Source organism: Tachypleus tridentatus, chromosome 13 (genome assembly GCF_004210375.1).
Source record: "Tachypleus tridentatus isolate NWPU-2018 chromosome 13, ASM421037v1, whole genome shotgun sequence".
Lineage (NCBI taxonomy): Eukaryota > Metazoa > Arthropoda > Merostomata > Xiphosura > Limulidae > Tachypleus > Tachypleus tridentatus.
The window spans coordinates 15,350,652-15,378,591 of record NC_134837.1 but is presented as its reverse complement, the minus strand read 5'-3'; the positions used below and the strand labels follow the sequence as shown (position 1 = coordinate 15,378,591).

General features: G+C 35.4%; 2 protein-coding genes across 2 annotated transcripts in view; both read right to left on the bottom strand.

Annotated features, from left to right (window-relative positions):
- LOC143237640 (uncharacterized) overlaps positions 1-27,940 on the bottom strand; it is an 88,196-nt gene that overhangs the window by 10,260 nt on the left and 49,996 nt on the right. The window lies entirely within an intron of this gene.
- Positions 319-3,959, bottom strand: LOC143239719 (uncharacterized). Its single transcript, XM_076481137.1, has one exon. The coding sequence runs from the start codon at positions 3,957-3,959 to the stop codon at positions 2,169-2,171; it is 1,791 nt and encodes a 596-aa protein (XP_076337252.1). The 3' UTR covers positions 319-2,168.

Sequence of the window (27,940 nt, the reverse complement as noted above, 5' to 3'; positions counted from 1 at the left end):
GCATCATGGTTTGATGTTCAAGCTATATTCTGTACCTATTCTACTTTATTATGTTTCTGTCATAAATTCAATTTTTACAAAACCTCAGGCAGTTGTCTCTCTGAAAGGCATATTCTTAAGATCACTCACCAACAAGGTTCAGTTCTGTCATCTCTTCTCATTATATCTCCGATGTGCTACATCTTTGACGTACAGCACAGAGTTTCCAGTATGCCGGTAATACTGATTTAGTAATTATCTGATAGACCACAAATAGCATATAATCACTTTGGTGCAAAAAATGGCAGAATATATTCAATCTATTTAAGTCCAAAGCTATTTTCTACTCTGTTTGATCCAAGAAAAAAAAAACATACTGACATGTCGAAATTCTGATCTATTTAATGTCAAAACAGACCATTTTTCTGTGGATTTACATAATACAATTAACTGTTTGGGTTTCATCATTTGTAGCACCTGGCATGAAAAGTCCATCCTGTAACAATGTGCTCACCCTTCTTCAATATCTAACTGGAACCACTTGTGGTTTAAACAACAGCTTTTGTTTTACTATTATTTGTCCTTGTATTGCCTATGGTCATAACTTAGGGATGTTCGTTTCTTTATCTTTCTGTAAATTACTTCGCAACTTAAACGCTATGGCCTCCATCTGGCTATCAATATAAAAATATCCAGTACAACTCGGGAGTTGTATAATCTCATAACATTTCTTGACATTTCTCTTCATTTTCAGTGACTTCGTATCAAATATATATCCCCTGCTATTTCCAAACTTACAATGTCATCCTTGCAGCTTGCTCAACACTCCAGTTTGACCTCTATCTGATCATGTATAAATGTCTCTGCTAACTGGTGGTTCAGAACATGTTGCCTTCCCAATGAAAAATATCTGCCCCCCCACACATTTATCGAGCCTGAAAATGGTTATAAAAAATCCTACTCCCTTTCACACCTGACTCAATAAAATTCTGAAAACTTAACAAGCATTATTTCATACCATAGAGATATATCAGCCACCGTCTGTCTAATCAAACAAACGTAACCCTAAAAGAAATATCTTTGAATCCCTGAAGTCCAACATTCGTAACTCATTTAATTGTGTACATATTTTATCAGTCCAAAATACTTGAATAACACAGGTCTACATTCGATCTTTCGACAGACAAATTGTCGATCTAAAATGACATTTCCATACGTCAATAAATGTAAATACCAAGTGAGAAAGAAAGAGAAGCGTAAAGAAACATATATTTAGTTCAACACTTTTTATGCACACATGCTCTAGGTAAACAGATAAAAAATTATCAATAGATATTATATACTTAAAAAACGTGTTTATCTTATCCTGTGGTGTGAGTGTTAAGATTTGATTTTATGGTAAGAGTACTATCTCCGTTCCAAGAATACGTTAATTAAGGTTTTAATTCAAAGTTAGAACATTAACATCTTACTTAACCTTTAAATTTACAATAAACAGCAAGAAAGACCTTGTTTCTTCTTTCTTTCATATCATTAATTTAATAAAACCATTTCACTTTTAAACATTAATAGCCGTATAAAAGACGGATAACAGCAAATCAATGTTTTAAACTAGTGATCATTGAGATGTAGATTTCAGTGTTAGTTAAACTTCATAAAACGTAATAACAAATATTTTTTATGATATGAGATACATTATTATCAAACGTAATAATTTCAGATCATAACAAGGAGAAGGTAGAATTTTCAAATGTTAGATTACGAAAATATATTACAGAGAAAAAAAAACACTCGAGAAACAGATTTTTCGGAAGTTAGACCTTCGGACTTATAAATAAAAAACAAATTAAATTATGGATTTCTTTTTGTAGTTTTCCTTATTCTATGTGTTTTTTTTTAGTATCATTACAACATCGGGTAAAATATTTTACCCAAATTTGTTTCATATTAATTTGGACAAAAGGTTAATTCCAAATATTTTCAAATTATCTTAAAATCGCACAAAATTCAAACAAATTATTAAACCAACGATTAACATACAAAACGTGAACAACAACAATCAGAATCAAAAAATCTTGTCAGATCTATTAGTACCAAGGCCATTCTTATCAGACGATAGAAAATATAAAATTTATACACCTTAAGGAAAAAATATGTAGTCAGTATCCGAATACAAGTAAAATCAGAAACTAAGTAACATACAACGGAGAGACTGTTTCAAAACCTGTGTCAACAAAAACAGGAGAACCAGGTTCGAGGTCAGAAAAACGACGAGATGGCCGAGATTTCTTCCAAATCCGTCTCACACAAATCAAACAGCAAACACAAAAACTAATCAAAATAAATAAAACTAAAGTAATAAAAAGAACAATTTTCCAATCAAAATCATTAACATTAAAATCATTAACTTCTGTTATTCCATCATCAAAACTTGAAGACCAAAAAGTTGAGCTCGGTGTACTTGATAAAAGTCTCGACACAACTGAAGAAGTATATGTTTCTGATCTTTCTTGATTTGTATGTGAAAAGGATGTGACACTTGTAACTTCATTTGTTGACAGTACTACCTCAGTACTAGATACTGTGCTGGTACTAGATTTATCTGGAATAACAGTAAAGTCAGATATGGAAGTACCTTTGGATGAAACTGCAGAGGTTACTTTCTGTGCATCTGTCGTTGTTCTTAAATCTGTTGGAATGATCGATTTTTCACTCGATGTGTGTAAACTAGGTTCCGTGCTAAATTTAGAGATATAAACGGAAGATTCTGTTAATTTGTTTATTGTACTTTGAGAGGACGATACAATCGTATCTTCTATGGTAGAAATTACTTTACCTTTCGTCGGTTTTCTACTAGAGGAAGAAATACTTTCTGTTTCGCTAATCATCGGTGAAGAACTGGTCACTTTAGTTTCTTTTTTCGTTGGGTGAACAGATGATGTTTCGCTAGCATGTTCTGTTGTTTTTAACGATTGAACAGTAGATGGCGTTAAACTACTTTGTCTGGCAAGCGTTATACTGACAGTTTGTGGAGAAGACGTCGTTTCTGATATATCTTCAGATGTATGCATGGAAGAGGTTTCACTTATAACCTCATTTGTTGACAGTATTATACCAGTTGTAGACACTGTACCTGTACTAGATTTATCTGGAATAACAGTAAAGTCAGATATGGAAGTACCTTCGGATGAAACTGCAGAGGTTACTTTCTGTGCATCTGTCGTTGTTCTTAAATCTGTTGGAATGATCGATTTTTCACTCGATGTGTGTAAACTAGGTTCCGTGCTAATTTTAGAGGTATAAATGGATGATTCGGATAATTTGTTTATTGTACTTTGAGAGAATGATACAATCGTATCTTCTATGGTAGAAATTACTTTACCTTTCGTCGGTTTTCTACTAGAGGAAGAAATACTTTCTGTTTCGCTAATCATCGGTGAAGAACTGGTCACTTTAGTTTCTTTTTTCGTTGGGTGAACAGATGATGTTTCGCTAGTATGTTCTAATGTTTTTAACGATTGAACAGTAGATGGCGTTGAACTACTTTGTCTAGCAAGCGTTATACTGACAGTTTGTGGAGAAGACGTCGTTTCTGATATATCTTCAGATGTATGCATGGAAGAGGTTTCACTTATAACCTCATTTGTTGACAGTATTTTACCAGTTGTAGACATTGTACTAGTACTAGGTTTATCTGGAATAACAGTAAAATCAGATATGGAAGTACCTTCGGATGAAACTGCAGAGTTTACTTTCTGTGCATCTGTCGTTGTTCTTAAATCTGTTGGAAGGAGCGATTTTTCACTCGATGTGTCTAAACTAGGTTCCGTGCTAAGTTTAGAGGTATAAATGGATGATTCTGATAATTTGTTTATTGTAATTTGAGAGGATGATACAATCGTATCTTCTGTGGTAGAAATTACTTTACCTTTCGTCGGTTTACTACTAGAGGAATATATACTTTCTGTTTCGCTAATCATTGGTGAAGAACTGGTTACTTTAGTTTCTTTTTTTCGTTGGGTGAACAGATGATGTTTCGCTAGTATGTTCTAATGTTTTTAACGATTGAACAGTAGATGGCGCTGAGCTGCTTTTTGTAGCCTCCGTAATACTGACACTTTCTGGAGAAGAAGTCCCTTGTGATATATCTTCAGATGTATGCACAGAAGAAGTTTCACTTATAACCTCATTTGTTGACAGTATTTTACCAGTTGTAGACATTGTACTTGTACTAGGTTTATCTGGAATAACAGTAAAGTCAGATATGGAAGTACCTTCGGATAAAACTGGAGAGGTTACTTTCTGTGCATCTGTCGTTGTTCTTAAATCTGTTGGAATGATCGATTTTTCACTCGATGTGTGTAAACTAGGTTCCGTGCTAAGTTTAGAGGTATAAATGGATGATTCTGATAATTTGTTTATTGTACTTTGAGAGGATGATACAATCGTATCTTCTGTGGTAGAAATTACTTTACCTTTCGTCGGTTTTCTACTAGAGGAAGAAATACTTTCTGTTTCGCTAATCATCGGTGAAGAACTGGTCACTTTAGTTTCTTTTTTCGTTGGGTGAACAGATGATGTTTCGCTAGTATGTTCTAATGTTTTTAACGATTGAACAGTAGATGGCGTTGAACTACTTTGTCTGGCAAGCGTTATACTGACAGTTTGTGGAGAAGACGTCGTTTCTGATATATCTTCAGATGTATGCATGGAAGAGGTTTCACTTATAACCTCATTTGTTGACAGTATTATACCAGTTGTAGACACTGTACCTGTACTAGATTTATCTGGAATAACAGTAAAGTCAGATATGGAAGTACCTTCGGATGAAACTGCAGAGGTTACTTTCTGTGCATCTGTCGTTGTTCTTAAATCTGTTGGTGTGATCGATTTTTCACTCCATGTGTGTGAACTAGGTTCCGTGCTAAGTTTAGAGATATAAACGGAAGATTCTGATAATTTGTTTATCGTACTTTGAGAAGATGATACAATCGTATCTTCTGTGGTAGAAATTACTTTACCTTTCGTCGGTTTTCTACTAGAGGAATATATACTTTCTGTTTCGCTAATCATTGGTGAAGAACTGGTTACTTTAGTTTCTTTTTTCGTTGGGTGAACAGATGATGTTTCACTAGTATGTTCTATTGTTTTTAACGATTGAACAGTAGATGGAGTTGAGCTACTTTGTCTACCAAGCGTTATACTGACAGTTTGTGGAGAAGAAGTCGTTTCTGATATATCTTCAGATGTATGCATGGAAGAGGTTTCACTTATAACCTCATTTGTTGACAGTATTTTACCAGTTGTAGACATTGTACTAGTACTAGGTTTATCTGGAATAACAGTAAAATCAGATATGGAAGTACCTTCGGATGAAACTGCAGAGTTTACTTTCTGTGCATCTGTCGTTGTTCTTAAATCTGTTGGAATGATCGATTTTTCACTCGATGTGTCTAAACTAGGTTCCGTACTAAGTTTAGAGGTATAAATGGATGATTCTGATAATTTGTTTATTGTACTTTGAGAGGATGATACAATCGTATCTTCTGTGGTAGAAATTACTTTACCTTTCGTCGGTTTTCTACTAGAGGAAGAAATACTTTCTGTTTCGCTAATTATCGGTGAAGAACTGGTCACTTTAGTTTCTTTTTTCGTTGGGTGAACAGATGATGTTTCGCTAGTATGTTCTAATGTTTTTAACGATTGAACAGTAGATGGCGTTGAAATACTTTGTCTGGCAAGCGTTATACTGACAGTTTGTGGAGAAGACGTCGTTTCTGATATATCTTCAGATGTATGCATGGAAGAGATTTCACTTATAACCTCATTTGTTGACAGTATTATACCAGTTGTAGACACTGTACCTGTACTAGATTTATCTGGAATAACAGTAAAGTCAGATATGGAAGTACCTTCGGATGAAACTGCAGAGGTTACTTTCTGTGCATCTGTCGTTGTTCTTAAATCTGTTGGAATGATCGATTTTTCACTCCATGTGTGTAAACTAGGTTCCGTGCTAAGTTTAGAGATATAAATGGAAGATTCTGATAATTTGTTTATTGTACTTTGAGAGGATGATACAATCGTATCTTCTGTGGTAGAAATTACTTTACCTTTCGTCGGTTTTCTACTAGAGGAATATATACTTTCTGTTTGCTAATCATTGGTGAAGAACTGGTTACTTTAGTTTCTTTTTTCGTTGGGTGAACAGATGATGTTTCGCTAGTATGTTCTATTGTTTTTAACGATTGAACAGTAGATGGCGCTGAGCTGCTTTTTGTAGCCTCCGTAATACTGACACTTTCTGGAGAAGAAGTCGTTTCTGATATATCTTCAGATGTATGCATGGAAGAGGTTTCACTTATAACCTCATTTGTTGACAGTATTTTACCAGTTGTAGACATTGTACTTGTACTAGGTTTATCTGGAATAACAGTAAAGTCAGATATGGAAGTACCTTCGGATGAAACTGCAGAGGTTACTTTCTGTGCATCTGTCGTTGTTCTTAAATCTGTTGGAATGATCGATTTTTCACTCGATGTGTGTAAACTAGGTTCCGTGCTAAGTTTAGAGGTATAAATGGATGATTCTGATAATTTGTTTATTGTACTTTGAGAGGATGATACAATCGTATCTTCTGTGGTAGAAATTACTTTACCTTTCGTCGGTTTTCTACTAGAGGAATATATACTTTCTGTTGTGTTAATCATTGGTGAAGAACTGGTCACTTTAGTTTCTTTTTTCGTTGGGTGAACAGATGATGTTTCGCTAGTATGTTCTATTGTTTTTAACGATTGAACAGTAGATGGCGTTAAACTACTTTGTCTGGCAAGCGTTATACTGACAGTTTGTGGAGAAGACGTCGTTTCTGATATATCTTCAGATGTATGCACGGTAGAGGTTTCACTTATAACCTCATTTGTTGACAGTATTATACCAGTTGTAGACACTGTACCTGTACTAGATTTATCTGGAATAACAGTAAAGTCAGATATGGAAGTACCTTCGGATGAAACTGCAGAGGTTACTTTCTGTGCATCTGTCGTTGTTCTTAAATCTGTTGGAGTGATCGATTTTTCACTCCATGTGTGTGAACTAGGTTCCGTGCTAAGTTTAGAGATATAAATGGAAGATTCTGATAATTTGTTTATTGTACTTTGAGAGGATGATACAATCGTATCTTCTGTGGTAGAAATTACTTTACCTTTCGTCGGTTTTCTACTAGAGGAATATATACTTTCTGTTTCGCTAATCATTGGTGAAGAACTGGTTACTTTAGTTTCTTTTTTCGTTGGGTGAACAGATGATCGTTGGCTAGTATGTTCTATTGTTTTTAACGATTGAACAGTAGATGGCGTTAAACTACTTTGTCTGGCAAGCGTTATACTGACAGTTTGTGGAGAAGACGTCGTTTCTGATATATCTTCAGATGTATGCACAGAAGAAGTTTCACTTATAACCTCATTTGTTGACAGTATTTTACCAGTTGTAGACACTGTACCTGTACTAAATTTATCTGGAATAACAGTAAAGTCAGATATGGAAGTACCTTCGGATGAAACTGCAGAGGTTACTTTCTGTGCATCTGTCGTTGTTCTTAAATCTGTTGGAATGATCGATTTTTCACTCGATGTGTGTAAACTAGGTTCCGTGCTAATTTTAGAGGTATAAATGGATGATTCGGATAATTTGTTTATTGTACTTTGAGAGGATGATACAATCGTATCTTCTGTGGTAGAAATTACTTTACCTTTCGTCGGTTTTCTATTAGAGGAAGAAATACTTTCTGTTATGCTAATCATTGGTGAAGAACTGGTTACTTTAGTTTCTTTTTTCGTTGGGTGAACAGATGATGTTTCGCTAGCATGTTCTAATGTTTTTAACGATTGAACAGTAGATGGCGTTAAACTACTTTGTCTGGCAAGCGTAAAACTGACAGTTTGTGGAGAAGACGTCGTTTCTGATATATCTTCAGATGTATGCACGGAAGAGGTTTCACTTATAACCTCATTTGTTGACAGTATTATACCAGTTGTAGACACTGTACCTGTACTAGATTTATCTGGAATAACAGTAAAGTCAGATATGGAAGTACCTTCGGATGAAACTGCAGAGGTTACTTTCTGTGCATCTGTCGTTGTTCTTAAATCTGTTGGTGTGATCGATTTTTCACTCCATGTGTGTGAACTAGGTTCCGTGCTAAGTTTAGAGATATAAATGGAAGATTCTGATAATTTGTTTATCGTACTTTGAGAAGATGATACAATCGTATCTTCTGTGGTAGAAATTACTTTACCTTTCGTCGGTTTTCTACTAGAGGAATATATACTTTCTGTTATGCTAATCATTGGTGAAGAACTCGTCACTTTAGTTTCTTTTTTCGTTGGGTGAACAGATGATGTTTCGCTAGTATGTTCTATTGTTTTTAACGATTGAACAGTAGATGGCGTTGAACTACTTTGTCTGGCAAGCGTTATACTGACAGTTTGTGGAGAAGACGTCGTTTCTGATATATCTTCAGATGTATGCACGGTAGAGGTTTCACTTGTAACCTCATTTGTTGAGAGTATTACCCCAGTTGTAGATACTGTGCTGGTATCAGATTTATCTGATACAACAGTTAATTCAGATGTGGAAGTTCCTTCGGATGAAACTGCAGATGTTAATTCACGTGTATCTGTCGTTGTTCTTAAAACTGTTGGAGTGATCGATTTTTCTCTCGATGTGTGTGATCCAGGTTCCGTGCTAAGTTTAGAGGTATAAATGGATGATTTTGATAATTTGTTTATTGTACTTTGAGAGTATGATACAATCGTATCTTCTGTGGAAGAAATTAATTTACCTTTCGTCGGTTTTCTACTAGAGGAATATATACTTTCTGTTATGCTAATCATTGGTGAAGAACTCGTCACTTTAGTTTCTTTTTTCGTTGGGTGAACAGATGATGTTTCGCTAGTATGTTCTAATGTTTTTAACGATTGAACAGTAGATGGCGTTGAACTACTTTGTCTGGCAAGCGTTATACTGACAGTTTGTGGAGAAGAAGTCGTTTCTGATATATCTTCAGATGTATGCATGGAAGAGGTTTCACTTATAACCTCATTTGTTGACAGTATTTTACCAGTTGTAGACATTGTACTAGTACTAGGTTTATCTGGAATAACAGTAAAATCAGATATGGAAGTACCTTCGGATGAAACTGCAGAGTTTACTTTCTGTGCATCTGTCGTTGTTCTTAAATCTGTTGGAATGATCGATTTTTCACTCGATGTGTCTAAACTAGGTTCCGTGCTAAGTTTAGAGGTATAAATGGATGATTCTGATAATTTGTTTATTGTACTTTGAGAGGATGATACAATCGTATCTTCTGTGGTAGAAATTACTTTACCTTTCGTCGGTTTTCTACTAGAGGAATATATACTTTCTGTTGTGTTAATCATTGGTGAAGAACTGGTTACTTTAGTTTCTTTTTTCGTTGGGTGAACAGATGATGTTTCGCTAGTATGTTCTATTGTTTTTAACGATTGAACAGTAGATGGCGTTAAACTACTTTGTCTACCAAGCGTTATACTGACAGTTTGTGGAGAAGAAGTCGTTTCTGATATATCTTCAGATGTATGCACGGTAGAGGTTTCACTTATAACCTCATTTGTTGACAGTATTATACCAGTTGTAGACACTGTACTTGTACTAGATTTATCTGGAATAACAGTAAAGTCAGATATGGAAGTACCTTCGGATGAAACTGCAGAGGTTACTTTCTGTGCATCTGTCGTTGTTCTTAAATCTGTTGGAATGATCGATTTTTCACTCGATGTGTGTAAACTAGGTTCCGTGCTAAGTTTAGAGGTATAAATGGATGATTCTGATAATTTGTTTATTGTACTTTGAGAGGATGATACAATCGTATCTTCTGTGGTAGAAATTACTTTACCTTTCGTCGGTTTTCTACTAGAGGAAGAAATACTTTCTGTTTGCTAATCATTGGTGAAGAACTGGTCACTTTAGTTTCTTTTTCGTTGGGTGAACAGATGATGTTTCGCTAGTATGTTCTAATGTTTTTAACGATTGAACAGTAGATGGCGTTGAACTACTTTGTCTGGCAAGCGTTATACTGACAGTTTGTGGAGAAGACGTCGTTTCTGATATATCTTCAGATGTATGCATGGAAGAGGTTTCACTTATAACCTCATTTGTTGACAGTATTTTACCAGTTGTAGACATTGTACTAGTACTAGGTTTATCTGGAATAACAGTAAAATCAGATATGGAAGTACCTTCGGATGAAACTGCAGAGGTTACTTTCTGTGCATCTGTCGTTGTTCTTAAATCTGTTGGAATGATCGATTTTTCACTCGATGTGTCTAAACTAGGTTCCGTGCTAAGTTTAGAGGTATAAATGGATGATTCTGATAATTTGTTTATTGTACTTTGAGAGGATGATACAATCGTATCTTCTGTGGTAGAAATTACTTTACCTTTCGTCGGTTTTCTACTAGAGGAATATATACTTTCTGTTTCGCTAATCATTGGTGAAGAACTGGTTACTTTAGTTTCTTTTTTCGTTGGGTGAACAGATGATCGTTGGCTAGTATGTTCTATTGTTTTTAACGATTGAACAGTAGATGGCGTTGAGCTACTTTGTCTCGCAAGCGTTATACTGACAGTTTGTGGAGAAGACGTCGTTTCTGATATATCTTCAGATGTATGCACGGAAGAGGTTTCACTTATAACCTCATTTGTTGACAGTATTATACCAGTTGTAGACACTGTACTTGTACTAGATTTATCTGGAATAACAGTAAAGTCAGATATGGAAGTACCTTCGGATGAAACTGCAGAGTTTACTTTCTCTGTATCTGTCGTTGTTCTTAAATCTGTTGGAATGATCGATTTTTCACTCGATGTGTGTAAACTAGGTTCCGTGCTAAGTTTAGAGATATAAACGGAAGATTCTGATAATTTGTTTATTGTACTTTGAGAGGACGATACAATCGTATCTTCTATGGTAGAAATTACTTTACCTTTCGTCGGTTTTCTACTAGAGGAAGAAATACTTTCTGTTTCGCTAATCATCGGTGAAGAACTGGTCACTTTAGTTTCTTTTTTCGTTGGGTGAACAGATGATGTTTCGCTAGTATGTTCTAATGTTTTTAACGATTGAACAGTAGATGGCGTTGAACTACTTTGTCTAGCAAGCGTTATACTGACAGTTTGTGGAGAAGACGTCGTTTCTGATATATCTTCAGATGTATGCATGGAAGAGGTTTCACTTATAACCTCATTTGTTGACAGTATTTTACCAGTTGTAGACATTGTACTAGTACTAGGTTTATCTGGAATAACAGTAAAATCAGATATGGAAGTACCTTCGGATAAAACTGCAGAGGTTACTTTCTGTGCATCTGTCGTTTTTCTTAAATCTGTTGGAATGATCGATTTTTCACTCAATGTGTGTAAACTAGGTTCCGTGCTAATTTTAGAGGTATAAATGGATGATTCGGATAATTTGTTTATTGTACTTTGAGAGGATGATACAATCGTATCTTCTGTGGTAGAAATTACTTTACCTTTCGTCGGTTTTCTACTAGAGGAATATATACTTTCTGTTTCGCTAATCATTGGTGAAGAACTGGTTACTTTAGTTTCTTTTTTCGTTGGGTGAACAGATGATCGTTGGCTAGTATGTTGTATTGTTTTTAACGATAGAACAGTAGATGGCGTTAAACTACTTTGTCTGGCAAGCGTTATACTGACAGTTTGTGGAGAAGACGTCGTTTCTGATATATCTTCAGATGTATGCATGGAAGAGGTTTCACTTATAACCTCATTTGTTGACAGTATTTTACCAGTTGTAGACATTGTACTAGTACTAGGTTTATCTGGAATAACAGTAAAATCAGATATGGAAGTACCTTCGGATGAAACTGCAGAGGTTACTTTCTGTGCATCTGTCGTTGTTCTTAAATCTGTTGGAATGATCGATTTTTCACTCGATGTGTCTAAACTAGGTTCCGTGCTAAGTTTAGAGGTATATATGGATGATTCTGATAATTTGTTTATTGTACTTTGAGAGGATGATACAATCGTATCTTCTGTGGTAGAAATTACTTTACCTTTCGTCGGTTTTCTACTAGAGGAATATATACTTTCTGTTATGCTAATCATTGGTGAAGAACTGGTCACTTTAGTTTCTTTTTTCGTTGGGTGAACAGATGATGTTTCGCTAGTATGTTCTATTGTTTTTAACGATTGAACAGTAGATGGCGTTGAGCTACTTTGTCTAGCAAGCGTAATACTGACAGTTTGTGGAGAAGACGTCGTTTCTGATATATCTTCAGATGTATGCACGGTAGAGGTTTCACTTATAACCTCATTTGTTGACAGTATTATACCAGTTGTAGACACTGTACTTGTACTAGATTTATCTGGAATAACAGTAAAGTCAGATATGGAAGTACCTTCGGATGAAACTGCAGAGGTTACTTTCTGTGCATCTGTCGTTGTTCTTAAATCTGTTGGAATGATCGATTTTTCACTCGATGTATGTAAACTAGGTTCCGTGCTAAGTTTAGAGGTATAAATGGAAGATTCTGATAATTTGTTTATTGTACTTTGAGAGGATGATACAATCGTATCTTCTGTGGTAGAAATTACTTTACCTTTCGTCGGTTTTCTACTAGAGGAAGAAATACTTTCTGTTTCGCTAATCATTGGTGAAGAACTGGTCACTTTAGTTTCTTTTTTCGTTGGGTGAACAGATGATGTTTCGCTAGTATGTTCTATTGTTTTTAACGATTGAACAGTAGATGGCGTTGAACTACTTTGTCTAGCAAGCGTTATACTGACAGTTTGTGGAGAAGACGTCGTTTCTGATATATCTTCAGATGTATGCATGGAAGAGGTTTCACTTATAACCTCATTTGTTGACAGTATTTTACCAGTTGTAGACATTGTACTAGTACTAGGTTTATCTGGAATAACAGTAAAATCAGATATGGAAGTACCTTCGGATGAAACTGCAGAGGTTACTTTCTGTGCATCTGTCGTTGTTCTTAAATCTGTTGGAATGATCGATTTTTCACTCGATGTGTGTAAACTAGGTTCCGTGCTAATTTTAGAGGTATAAATGGATGATTCTGATAATTTGTTTATTGTACTTTGAGAGGATGATACAATCGTATCTTCTGTGGTAGAAATTACTTTACCTTTCGTCGGTTTTCTACTAGAGGAATATATACTTTCTGTTATGCTAATCATTGGTGAAGAACTGGTCACTTTAGTTTCTTTTTTCGTTGGGTGAACAGATGATCGTTGGCTAGTATGTTCTATTGTTTTTAACGATTGAACAGTAGATGGCGTTGAGCTACTTTTTGTAGACTGCGTTATACTGACAGTTTGTGGAGAAGACGTCGTTTCTGATATATCTTCAGATGTATGCACGGAAGAGGTTTCACTTGTAACCTCATTTGTTGAGAGTATTACCCCAGTTGTAGACACTGTGCTGGTACTAGATTTATCTGGAATAACAGTAAAGTCAGATATGGAAGTTCCTTCGGATGAAACTGCAGATGTTACTTTCGTGTATCTGTCGTTGTTCTTAAATCTGTTGGAATGATCGATTTTTCTCTCGATGTGTGTGAACTAGGTTCCGTGCTAAGTTTAGAGGTATAAATGGATGATTCTGATAATTTGTTTATTGTACTTTGAGAGGATGATACAATCGTATCTTCTGTGGTAGAAATTACTTTACCTTTCGTCGGTTTTCTACTAGAGGAATATATACTTTCTGTTTCGCTAATCATTGGTGAAGAACTGGTTACTTTAGTTTCTTTTTTCGTTGGGTGAACAGATGATCGTTGGCTAGTATGTTCTATTGTTTTTAACGATTGAACAGTAGATGGCGTTGAGCTACTTTGTCTCGCAAGCGTTATACTGACAGTTTGTGGAGAAGACGTCGTTTCTGATATATCTTCAGATGTATGCACGGAAGAGGTTTCACTTATAACCTCATTTGTTGACAGTATTTTACCAGTTGTAGACATTGTACTTGTACTAGGTTTATCTGGAATAACAGTAAAGTCAGATATGGAAGTACCTTCGGATGAAACTGCAGAGGTTACTTTCTGTGCATCTGTCGTTGTTCTTAAATCTGTTGGAATGATCGATTTTTCACTCGATGTGTGTAAACTAGGTTCCGTGCTAAGTTTAGAGGTATAAATGGATGATTCGGATAATTTGTTTATTGTACTTTGAGAGGATGATACAATCGTATCTTCTGTGGTAGAAATTACTTTACCTTTCGTCGGTTTTCTACTAGAGGAATATATACTTTCTGTTTGCTAATCATTGGTGAAGAACTCGTCACTTTAGTTTCTTTTTTCGTTGGGTGAACAGATGATGTTTCGCTAGCATGTTCTGTTGTTTTTAACGATTGAACAGTAGATGGCGTTGAGCTACTTTTTGTAGACTGCGTTATACTGACAGTTTGTGGAGAAGAAGTCCTTTCTGATATATCTTCAGATGTATGCACGGTAGAGGTTTCACTTGTAACCTCATTTGTTGAGAGTATTACCCCAGTTGTAGATACTGTGCTGGTATAGATTTATCTGAATAACAGTAAAGTCAGATATGGAAGTTCCTTCGGATGAAACTGCAGATGTTAATTCACGTGTATCTGTCGTTGTTCTTAAAACTGTTGGAGTGATCGATTTTTCTCTCGATGTGTGTGATCCAGGTTCCGTGCTAAGTTTAGAGGTATAAATGGATGATTTTGATAATTTGTTTATTGTACTTTGAGAGTATGATACAATCGTATCTTCTGTCGTAGAAATTATTTTACCTTTCGTCGGTTTTCTACTAGAGGAATATATACTTTCTGTTGTGATAATCATTGGTGAAGAACTGGTTACTTTAGTTTCTTTTTTCGTTGGGTGAACAGATGATCGTTGGCTAGTATGTTCTATTGTTTTTAACGATTGAACAGTAGATGGCGTTAAGCTACTTTGTCTACCAAGCGTTATACTGACAGTTTGTGGAGAAGAAGTCGTTTCTGATATATCTTCAGATGTATGCACGGAAGAGGTTTCACTTATAACCTCATTTGTTGACAGTATTGTACCAGTTGTAGACATTGTACTTGTACTAGGTTTATCTGGAATAACAGTAAAGTCAGATATGGAAGTACCTTCGGATGAAACTGCAGAGGTTACTTTCTGTGCATCTGTCGTTGTTCTTAAATCTGTTGGAATGATCGATTTTTCACTCGATGTGTGTAAACTAGGTTCCGTGCTAAGTTTAGAGATATAAACGGAAGATTCTGATAATTTGTTTATCGTACTTTGAGAAGATGATACAATCGTATCTTCTGATGTAGAAATTACTTTACCTTTCGTCGGTTTTCTACTAGAGGAATATATACTTTCTGTTATGCTAATCATTGGTGAAGAACTGGTTACTTTAGTTTCTTTTTTCGTTGGGTGAACAGATGATCGTTGGCTAGTATGTTCTATTGTTTTTAACGATTGAACAGTAGATGGCGTTGAGCTACTTTGTCTCGCAAGCGTTATACTGACAGTTTGTGGAGAAGACGTCGTTTCTGATATATCTTCAGATGTATGCACGGTAGAGGTTTCACTTATAACCTCATTTGTTGACAGTATTATACCAGTTGTAGACACTGTACCTGTACTAGATTTATCTGGAATAACAGTAAAGTAAGATATGGAAGTACCTTCGGATGAAACTGCAGAAGTTACTTTCTGTCTATCTGTCGTTGTTCTTAAATCTGTTGGAATGATCGATTTTTCACTGGATGTGTCTAAACTAGGTTCCGTGCTAAGTTTAGAGATATAAACGGAAGATTCTGATAATTTGTTTATTGTACTTTGAGAGGATGATACAATCGTATCTTCTGTGGTAGAAATTACTTTACCTTTCGTCGGTTTTCTACTAGAGGAATATATACTTTCTGTTGTGCTAATCATTGGTGAAGAACTGGTTACTTTAGTTTCTTTTTTCGTTGGGTGAACAGATGATCGTTGGCTAGTATGTTCTATTGTTTTTAACGATTGAACAGTAGATGGCGCTGAGCTGCTTTTTGTAGCCTCCGTAATACTGACACTTTCTGGAGAAGAAGTCCCTTGTGATATATCTTCAGATGTATGCACAGAAGAAGTTTCACTTATAACCTCATTTGTTGACAGTATTTTACCAGTTGTAGACATTGTACTTGTACTAGGTTTATCTGGAATAACAGTAAAGTCAGATATGGAAGTACCTTCGGATGAAACTGCAGAGGTTACTTTCTGTGCATCTGTCGTTGTTCTTAAATCTGTTGGAATGATCGATTTTTCACTCGATGTGTGTAAACTAGGTTCCGTGCTAAGTTTAGAGGTATAAATGGATGATTCTGATAATTTGTTTATTGTACTTTGAGAGGATGATACAATCGTATCTTCTGTGGTAGAAATTACTTTACCTTTCGTCGGTTTTCTACTAGAGGAATATATACTTTCTGTTTGCTAATCATTGGTGAAGAACTGGTCACTTTAGTTTCTTTTTTCGTTGGGTGAACAGATGATGTTTCGCTAGTATGTTCTGTTGTTTTTAACGATTGAACAGTAGATGGCGTTGAGCTACTTTGTCTAGCAAGCGTTATACTGACAGTTTGTGGAGAAGAAGTCGTTTCTGATATATCTTCAGATGTATGCACGGAAGAGGTTTCACTTGTAACCTCATTTGTTGACAGTATTACCCCAGTTGTAGATACTGTGCTGGTATCAGATTTATCTGGATACAACAGTAAAGTCAGATGTGGAAGTTCCTTCGGATGAAACTGCAGATGTTAATTTACGTGTATCTGTCGTTGTTCTTAAAACTGTTGGAGTGATCGATTTTTCTCTCGATGTGTGTGATCCAGCTTCCGTGCTAAGTTTAGAGGTATAAATGGATGATTTTGATAATTTGTTTATTGTACTTTGAGAGTATGATACAATCGTATCTTCTGTCGTAGAAATTATTTTACCTTTCGTCGGTTTTCTACTAGAGGAATATATACTTTCTGTTGTGATAATCATTGGTGAAGAACTGGTTACTTTAGTTTCTTTTTTCGTTGGGTGAACAGATGATCGTTGGCTAGTATGTTCTATTGTTTTTAACGATTGAACAGTAGATGGCGCTGAGCTGCTTTTTGTAGCCTCCGTAATACTGACACTTTCTGGAGAAGAAGTCCCTTGTGATATATCTTCAGATGTATGCACAGAAGAAGTTTCACTTATAACCTCATTTGTTGACAGTATTTTACCAGTTGTAGACATTGTACTTGTACTAGGTTTATCTGGAATAACAGTAAAGTCAGATATGGATGTACCTTCAGATAAAACTGGAGAAGTTACTTTCTGTGCATCTGTCGTTGTTCTTAAATCTGTTGGAATGATCGATTTTTCACTCGATGTATGTAAACTAGGTTCCGTGGTGAGTTTAGAGGTATAAATGGAAGATTCTGATAATTTGTTTATTGTACTTTGAGAGGATGATACAATCGTATCTTCTGTGGTAGAAATTACTTTACCTTTCGTCGGTTTTCTACTAGAGGAAGAAATACTTTCTGTTACGCTAATCATTGGTGAAGAACTGGTCACTTCAGTTTCTTTTTTCGTTGGGTGAACAGATGATCGTTCGCTTGTATGTTCTATTGTTTTTAACGATTGAACAGTAGATGGCGTTAAGCTACTTTTTGTAGACTGCGTTTTACTGACAGTTTGTGGAGAAGACGTCGTTTCTGATATATCTTCAGATGTATGCAGGGAAGAGGTCTCACTTGTAACCTCATTTGTTGACAGTACTACCCCAGTTGTAGATATTGTGCTGGCTCTAGATTTATCTGGAAAAACAATAAAGTCAGATGTAGAAGTTCCTTCGGATGTAACTCCAGATGTTACTTTACGTGTATCTGTCGATGTTTTTAAAACTATCGGTGTGATCGATTTTTCTCTCCATGTGTGTGAACTAGGTTCCGTGCTTATTTTAGAGGTATAAATGGATGATTCTGATAATTTGTTTATTGTACTTTGAGAGGATGATACAATCGTATCTTCTGTGTAGAAATTACTTTACCTTTCGTCGGTTTTCTACTAGAGGAATATATACTTTCTGTTGTGCTAATCATTGGTGAAGAACTGGTCACTTTAGTTTCTTTTTTCGTTGGGTGAACAGATGATCGTTCGCTTGTATGTTCTATTGTTTTTAACGATTGAACAGTAGGTGGCGCTAAGCTGCTTTTTGTAGCCTCCGTAATACTGACAGTTTGTGGAGAAGAAATCGTTTCTGATATATCTTCAGATGTATGCACAGAAGAAGTTTCACTTATAACCTCATTTGTTGACAGTATTTTACCAGTTGTAGACATTGTACTTGTACTAGGTTTATCTGGAATAACAGTAAAGTCAGATATGGAAGTACCTTCGGATAAAACTGGAGAGGTTACTTTCTGTGCATCTGTCGTTGTTCTTAAATCTGTTGGAATGATCGATTTTTCACTCGATGTATGTAAACTAGGTTCCGTGCTGAGTTTAGAGATATAAACGGAAGATTCTGATAATTTGTTTATTGTACTTTGAGAGGATGATACAATCGTATCTTCTGTGGTAGAAATTACTTTACCTTTCGTCGGTTTTCTACTAGAGGAATATATACTTTCTGTTGTGCTAATCATTGGTGAAGAACTGGTCACTTTAGTTTCTTTTTTCGTTGGGTGAACAGATGATGTTTCGCTAGTATGTTCTAATGTTTTTAACGATTGAACAGTAGATGGCGTTGAGCTACTTTTTAGCCTCCGTTGTACTGACAGTTTGTGGAGAAGAAGTCGTTTCTGATATATCTTCAGATGTATGCACAGGAAGAGGTTTCACTTATAACCTCATTTGTTGACAGTATTTTACCAGTTGTAGACATTGTACTTGTACTAGGTTTATCTGGAATAACAGTAAAGTCAGATATGGAAGTACCTTCGGATAAAACTGAAGAGGTTACTTTCTGTGCATCTGTCGTTGTTCTTAAATCTGTTGGAATGATCGATTTTTCACTCGATGTATGTAAACTAGGTTTCGTGGTGAGTTTAGAGGTATAAATGGATGATTCTGATAATTTGTTTATTGTACTTTGAGAGGATGATACAATCGTATCTTCTGTGGTAGAAATTACTTTACCTTTCGTCGGTTTTCTACTAGAGAAATATATACTTTCTGTTTTGCTAATCATTGGTGAAGAACTGGTCACTTTAGTTTCTTTTTTCGTTGGGTGAACAGATGATGTTTCGCTAGTATGTTCTGTTGTTTTTAACGATTGAACAGTAGATGGCGTTAAACTACTTTGTCTAGCAAGCGTTATACTGACAGTTTGTGGAGAAGAAGTCGTTTCTGATATATCTTCAGATGTATGCACGGAAGAGGTTTCACTTTTAACCTCATTTGTTGACAGTACTACCCCAGTTGTAGACATTGTACTTTCTAGATTTATCTGGAATAACAGTAAAGTCAGATATGGAAGTACCTTCGGATGAAACTGCAGATGTTACTTTCGTGCATCTGTCGTTGTTTTTAAATCTGTTGGTGTGATCGATTTTTCTCTCCATGTGTGTGAACTAGGTTCCGTGCTTATTTTAGAGGTATAAGTGGAAGATTCTGATAATTTGTTTATTGTACTTTGAGAGGATGATACAATCGTATCTTCTGTGAAAGAAATTACTTTACCTTTCGTCGGTTTTCTACTAGAAGAAGAAATACTTTCTGTTACGCTAATCATTGGTGAAGAACTGGTCACTTTAGTTTCTTTTTTCGTTGGGTGAACAGATGATGTTTCGCTAGTATGTTCTGTTGTTTTAACGATTGAACAGTAGATGGTGTTAAACTACTTTGTCTAGCCTCCGTTATACTGACAGTTTGTGGAGAAGAAGTCGTTTCTGATATATCTTCAGATGTATGCAGGGAAGAGGTTTCACTTGTAACCTCATTTGTTGACAGTATTATACCAGTTGTAGACACTGTGCTGGTACTAGATTTATCTGGAATAACAGTAAAGTCAGATATGGAAGTTCCTTCGGATGTAACTGCAGAGGTTACTTTCTGTGTATCTGTCGTTGTTCTTAAATCTGTTGGAATGATCGATTTTTCACTCCATGTGTGTAAACTAGGTTCCGTGCTTAGTTTAGAGATATAAATGGAAGATTCTGATAATTTGTTTATTGTACTTTGAGAGGATGATACAATCGTATCTTCTGTGGTAGAAATTACTTTACCTTTCGTCGGTTTTCTACTAGAGGAATATATACTTTCTGTTATGCTAATCATTGGTGAAGAACTGGTCACTTTAGTTTCTTTTTTCGTTGGGTGAACAGATGATGTTTCGCTAGTATGTTCTATTGTTTTTAACGATTGAACAGTAGATGGCGCTGAGCTGCTTTTTGTAGCCTCCGTAATACTGACAGTTTGTGGAGAAGACGTCGTTTCTGATATATCTTCAGATGTATGCACGGTAGAGGTTTCACTTATAACCTCATTTGTTGACAGTATTATACCAGTTGTAGACACTGTACCTGTACTAGATTTATCTGGAATAACAGTAAAGTCAGATATGGAAGTACCTTCGGATAAAACTGCAGAGGTTACTTTCTGTGCATCTGTCGTTGTTCTTAAATCTGTTGGAATGATCGATTTTTCACTCCATGTATGTAAACTAGGTTCCGTGGTGAGTTTAGAGGTATAAATGGATGATTCTGATAATTTGTTTATTGTACTTTGAGAGGATGATACAATCGTATCTTCTGTGGTAGAAATTACTTTACCTTTCGTCGGTTTTCTACTAGAGGAATATATACTTTCTGTTGTGTTAATCATTGGTGAAGAACTGGTCACTTTAGTTTCTTTTTTCGTTGGGTGAACAGATGATGTTTCGCTAGTATGTTCTGTTGTTTTTAACGATTGAACAGTAGATGGCGTTGAGCTACTTTTTGTAGCCTCCGTTATACTGACAGTTTGTGGAGAAGAAGTCGTTTCTGATATATCTTCAGATGTATGCACGGTAGAGGTTTCACTTTTAACCTCATTTGTTGACAGTATTATGCCAGTTGTAGACACTGTACTTTTACTAGATTTATCTGGAATAACAGTAAAGTAAGATATGGAAGTACCTTCGGATGAAACTGCAGAAGTTACTTTCTGTCTATCTGTCGTTGTTCTTAAATCTGTTGGAATGATCGATTTTTCACTCGATGTGTGTAAACTAGGTTCCGTGCTAAGTTTAGAGATATAAACGGAAGATTCTGATAATTTGTTTATTGTACTTTGAGAGGACGATACAATCGTATCTTCTGTGGAAGAAATTAATTTACCTTTCGTCGGTTTTCTACTAGAGGAATATATACTTTCTGTTATGCTAATCATTGGTGAAGAACTGGTCACTTCAGTTTCTTTTTTCGTTGGGTGAACAGATGATGTTCGCTAATATGTTCTATTGTTTTTAACGATTGAACAGTAGATGGCGTTGAGCTACTTTTCGTAGACTGCGTTATACTGACAGTTTGTGGAGAAGTCCTTTCTGATATATCTTCAGATGTATGCACGGTAGAGGTTTCACTTGTAACCTCATTTGTTGAGAGTATTACCCCAGTTGTAGATACTGTGCTGGTATCAGATTTATCTGATACAACAGTTAATTCAGATGTGGAAGTTCCTTCGGATGAAACTGCAGATGTTAATTCACGTGTATCTGTCGTTGTTCTTAAAACTGTTGGAGTGATCGATTTTTCTCTCGATGTGTGTGAACTAGGTTCCGTGCTAAGGTTAGTAGTATGAATGAGAGATTCTGATAATTTGTTTATTGTACTTTGTGAAGATGATACAATCGTATCTTCTGTTGTAGAAATTACTTTTCCTTTCGACGGTTTTCTACTAGAGAAAGAAATACTTTCTGTTAAGCTAATCATTGGTGAAGAACTCGTCACTTGAGTTTCTTTTTTCGTTGGATGAACAGATGATGTTTCGCTAATATGTTCTATTGCTATTAAGGATTGAACAGTAGATGGCGTTGAGCTACTTTTTGTAGCCTGCGTAATACTGACAGTTTGTGGAGAAGTAGTAGTTTCTGATATATCTTCAGATATATTCACGGAAGAGGTTTCACTTATAACCTCATTTGTTGACAGTATTACCCCAGTACCAGATACAGTGCTGGTACTTAACTCATATGGAATAACATTAGTTGTGGAAGTTCTTTTGGATGCAAGTGCAGATGTCATTTCACGTGTATCTGTCGTTGTTCTTAAAATTGTTGGTGTGATCGATTTTTCACTCGATGTGTGTAAACTAGGTTCCGTGCTAAGTTTAGAGGTATAAATGGAAGGTTCTGATAACTTGTTTATTGTACTTTGAGATGATGATACAATCGTTAAGAACAATAGAACAGTAGGTAGCGTTGAGCTACTTCGTCTAGCATGCGTTAAACTGACAGTTTGTGGAGAAGTAGTAGTTTCTGATATATCTTTAAATCTATGCACGGAAGAAGTTTCAGTTATAAGCTCATTTGTTGACAGTATAGCCCCATTTGTAGATACTGTGGTGGTTCTAGACTTATCTGGAATAACAGTAAAGTCAGATGTGAACGTTACTTCGGATGAAACTGCAGATGGTACTTCATGTGTATCTGTCGTTGTTCTTAAAACTGTCGGAGTGATCGATTTTTCACTCGATGTTTGTAAACTAGGCTCCGTGGTTTGCTTAGACGTATAAATGGAAGATTCAGATAGTTTGTTTATTGTCCTTTGAGAGGATGATACAATCGTATCTTCTGTTGTAGAAATTACTTCATCTATCGTCGGGTTTTTACTAGAGAAATATATATTTTCTGTTGTGTTAATCATTGGTGAAGAAGTGGTGACTTTAGTTTCGTCTTTCACAGTGTGAACAGACGATGTTTTGATACTACGTTCTGTTGTTTTTAGCGATTGAACAGTAGATAGCGTTGAGCTACTTTTTGTAGCCTGCGTAATACTGACAGTTTGTGGAGAAGTAGTAGTTTCTGATATATCTTCAGATGTATGCACGGAAGAGGTTTCACTTATAACCTCATTTGTTGAGAGTATTACCCCAGTTGTAGATACTGTGCTGGTATCAGATTTATCTGATACAATAGTTAATTCAGATGTGGAAGTTCCTTCGGATGCAACTCCAGATATTACTTCACGTGTATTTGTCATTGTTCTTAAAACTGTCGGAGTGATCGATTTTTCGCTCGATGTGTGTAAACTGGGTTCCGTGCTGAGGTTAGACATATAAGTGGAAGATTCTGATAATTTGTTTATTGTTCTTTGAGAGGATGATAAAATCGTATATTTTGCTGTTGAGTTTAATTTGTATGTATTTGTTCCTTTAGGGGAGCTGTTTATATCTGATGTTACATGATAATTTTCTGGTGATTCTTCTGTTGACCTTATTGGAATTATTTCACTCGCATGTTGTGGTGTTGATGTTATTGCTTCTGTTGTATGGAATCGGACAGTAGAAAAGTTCTTGTCCGGTAGAAGGCTTACAGTTGTCATGTCATCAAAATGTGTGCCTCCCAATTCTGACGTATAGGACGTTTCCATATTCATTGTGGAAATACCAGAATGATGAGAAAAACCTTTTGATGTTCCAAATGATTGTTCTTTTGTAAACCTCCCCTCTGTAGTTGTGACTGTTTGTGTTGTTGATGTGTGTTGTAGAAGTATTTGAATGTTAGCAATTGCTAATATCCCATTTTGCGGTCGCCCTACAATGTCCAACTGAAAGAAGAAATACAAGTTTTTGTTTGATATTATTTCCAAGTGAAATATAATATAAATAGTGATGTGCTTAATGTTATATTTTAGCAAGAATTACATTAATCATTTATTTTATTATCGTTTTATTATATAAACAAATTTTTAACCCATAATGTATTTGGGTAAGCAGTTGTGTGTTTATTTCTTAAATATATCTTATCTTACTGCGATAGATATTACTATTCTCACATTGTTGTTTGTATCCTAATTTTTTTTTCTTTCTTTTGTTGTTGGTTACGTGGAAGACTCTTTATTTTTATCTTTATTATTTGACTTGTTTTGAATTTTTCCGTCCCTAATTTCGCAGTGTAAGACTAAAGGGAAGGCAGCTAGTGATCACCACCCACCGCCAAATCGTTGCTACTCTTTTATCGCGAATAATTGGATTGACTGTCACATTATAACAGCGTCATGGCCGAAAAGGCGAGCATGTTTTGTGTGAAGGGGATTAGAACCCGCAACCCTTGGATTACGAGTCGAGTGCCATAACCTCCTGGCCATGCCGGGCTCTTCTTGTTTGAATAGCTGTCTATATATATATATATATATCATATATATACATTTATTTATCAGTAAGTAACAATTACCTAATTAAAGGAAATGACACCGAGGTTTGAAGACGATATTGTTCTGATTAAAACTATACACAGGGTAAAAATTGTTTTTGTTCTTTTGAATTAAGCACAAAGCTACACAATGGGCTATCTGTGCTCTGCCAAACACGGGTATCAAAACCCAGATTTTAGCGTTGGAAGTCCGTAGACATATCGGTGATCCACTGGGGGGCTCAGGGTAAAAGTACTCAACATTTGAAATTCATATTTATTTTAATTTACAAACATACAACTATTTTGTATGATCAAAGTGTTATTAACTATATTACTACCATATATAGTCTTGAATTCAAAATATTAAAATATCTTATATTCGTATAACATAAATACAAATATATCCAAAGTATCAGTCAATAAGTTTTTATGAATGCCGATAATGGCATTAAGGCTAATTTTGTTCTTACATATAGTCGTAAAATGCATTAATCTTTAAGTAAAAAATAATAATTTCTTAGTAACAGAGTTTCATGGTGCTTTTACCTTGCATGGCCAGGTAGTTATGGCGCTCGACTCGTAATCTGAGGGTCAAGGATTCGAATCCTAGACACACCAAAAATGTTCGCCCTTTCATCCGTGAGGGCGTTATAATTTGACGGTCAATCCCGCTATTTATTGGTAAAAGGTTGGTCCAAGAGTTGTCGGTTGGTGACTATCTGCCTTCCCTTTAGTCTCACACTGCTAAATTAGGGACGGCTAGCGCAAATAGCCCTCGAATAGCTTTGCGCGAAATTCAAAAACAAAGTAATAATAGTATTATTACTATGTAATAAAGTAAAATATATCTTTTAACTTTAGCATAATTAAGCATCGCACTTTCCAATCGCAAACTTTACTAAAGTGAATTTGATACATTATAGTAAATAGAATAAAATATTACTCACATTCAAAAGCAGAAATAACAAAGATACATTCATTACGAAGTATAAACATTTTCTTTTTATAATATAAGTTAATTCTATAATAATTGTTTGGCATGAATCACTTGTTAACATTTATTTTAATATTATTTTTAAGAACTATTATATGAGTATTTGTTTGTACAAAACTACAATGAACTGTTTGTGCTGTGCCTGTCCAAATTGCTCAGGGTTAGTTTACTCACGTATAACACTCAAAACTGAAATCTTATATATATATGTTATGTGTCAATAATTTAAGTTATTAATTTGAGCATATACACTTTCTTTTACGTAGTAAATTAGGAGCGTCTGTTACCATTTTCTAACCTAAAATACATTTCTAATTTTCCATTCCTTTAATAATAATATTTTATTACTCTTCGTATGAATGTGTGATAATTATATGGCTGGTATGCTAATTTCATGAAACTAGTTCTACCATTGGCTTCAATGGTCTCGTTTTAATAGCCTTTTTATTACGTTGAAATTTTGTTTCCTTAAAACTGACTATTTTCATAAAACTCTGTGAACGTTGAATGACAGTGTTAATTAAATGTTTGATTTCGCATCCAAAATTTGTTCATAATTTAAACATCTTTTCTCTTCAGCATGCGAATGAAGATTAAATCTGACAGTTAGAGAGAATCATAGTTTCTAGCAGGTTCCTAGTTTACTAAGATGTATTTGAGTCTGCGAATGAAGATTAAATCTGACAGTTAGAGGGGATCGTAGTTTCTAGCAGGTTCTTAGTTTACTAAGATGTATTTGAGTCTGCGAAAGAAGATTAAATCTGACAGGTAAAGGGAATCATAGTTTCTAGCAGGTTCTTAGTTTACTAAGATGTATTTGAGTCTGCGAAAGAAGATTAAATCTGACAGTTAGAGGGGATCGTAGTTTCTAGCAGGTTCTTACTTTACTAAGATGTATTTGAGTCTGCGAAAGAAGATTAAATCTGACAGTTAAAGGGAATCGTAGTTTCTAGCAGGTTCTTAGTTTACTAAGATGTATTTGAGTCTGCGAAAGAAGATTAAATCTGACAGTTAAAGGGAATCGTAGTTTCACGCTGGTTCCTAGTTTACTAAGATGTATTTTATCCTCAAATCAATCTTCTTTGTACCCCTGTTGTATATGTGTCGTTTATGTGAGATGCTTTTTGTTTTTGATTTAATTTTCCACTATATTTAAATGAATTCTTCCTCTCATATTGTTTTTATTTTGTCATAAGATTTATATCACAATTATAACAATCACTTACAGAATTAAAGTCCTTACGAGCGAAACTGAGCATATTATAATTATTCTAAGATACAGACAGCAAACATTAGACAAAACAGTTCGTTATGAATTTCGCATAAAGTTTCACGAGGACTCTCTGCGCTATCCTTCCCTAATTTTGCAGTGAAAGACTAGAAGGAAGGCAACTGGTTATCATCACCCATCGCCAACTCTTGAACTACTCTTTTACAAACGAATAGTGAGACTGACGGACACGTTATAACGACCCTACGGCAAAAGTGCAGATTGCGAATCGAGCATTATAACCATCTAGCCCTGCCAGGACACATAATAAAGTTAAACACACCTGGACAGTCTTGACAAAAGTGCTTGTATGGTATTCGATATTAATGTTATTGTCCATATTTTTGCAGTAGTTATTAAGTTAATTCCCCAGTTATAACAAAGTTAAAGTATGATTATTGAACAAACATGTATGAGTTGTTATTATAGTCTGAACAAGTTGTTTTAAGCATTTGTTTGTCAAACTACACAAGCCCTCCTGTTTTGTTGTTTTGTATAAAAGGGTGTGTTTTTGGTATCATCTTTTTCAAAACACGTCAATGCTTTGTTCAGGCAATTTCTTTGTTATTGATGTACAGTTATGCCTTCTCACGTGCCAGAAGTTACAGGGCGTTAAATTTTCGGATTGTCCAGAAATGGTATGAAGCAAACAGACATCGCCAAAACGTTAGGGTACCCCCAGTATATTAAATATAGAATTCTAAAACGTCATCAAGAGTGTATCAGATTAAAGGAAATGCTCTTCAAGGAAAGCCTACTGGGAGACTGTGTTTTTATCAGGTTAACATATCATGGTCGAAATAAGTCTTTAAACACTGTACGACAGGAGTAGTATAAACACATTCATTCTTGGGTATCCAGTAGAAAAGTGAATAGGAGACTGGCCAAACAAGGTTATTTTACAAGAAGTGCTATCTGGAAACCGATATTAATCAGAATTCATCACCGTCACCACGTTACTTGAGCAAGACAGCATACCAACTTACAGTTAAGAAAATAGCGACATGTCATACTTTCAGATGAGTCCTATTTCCAGCTGATTGTAGAATTCGTAATCGTTGTATACTTGACGAACAGAGGAGGGAAGAGAGTCTTTTTCACAGAGAACACATAGTGGATGGTGAAGTACATATTTGGGCAGCTATTCATCATTGTGGGAAACTGCTCTTCATATCCTCCAAGGAAATGTCAATTCCTACAGGTATCACATAGAGACGATGTTTTTGCATATGCTAAGTTGAGATTTGCCGATAACTTTGTCTTCCAAAACGACAATGCCACTATCCACAGTA

Bases quoted from the DNA above. Each gene is read 5' to 3' on its own strand.
- LOC143239719 (XM_076481137.1), bottom strand. From the start codon at position 3,959: ATGATTAGCGAAACAGAAAGTATATATTCCTCTAGTAGTAAACCGACG.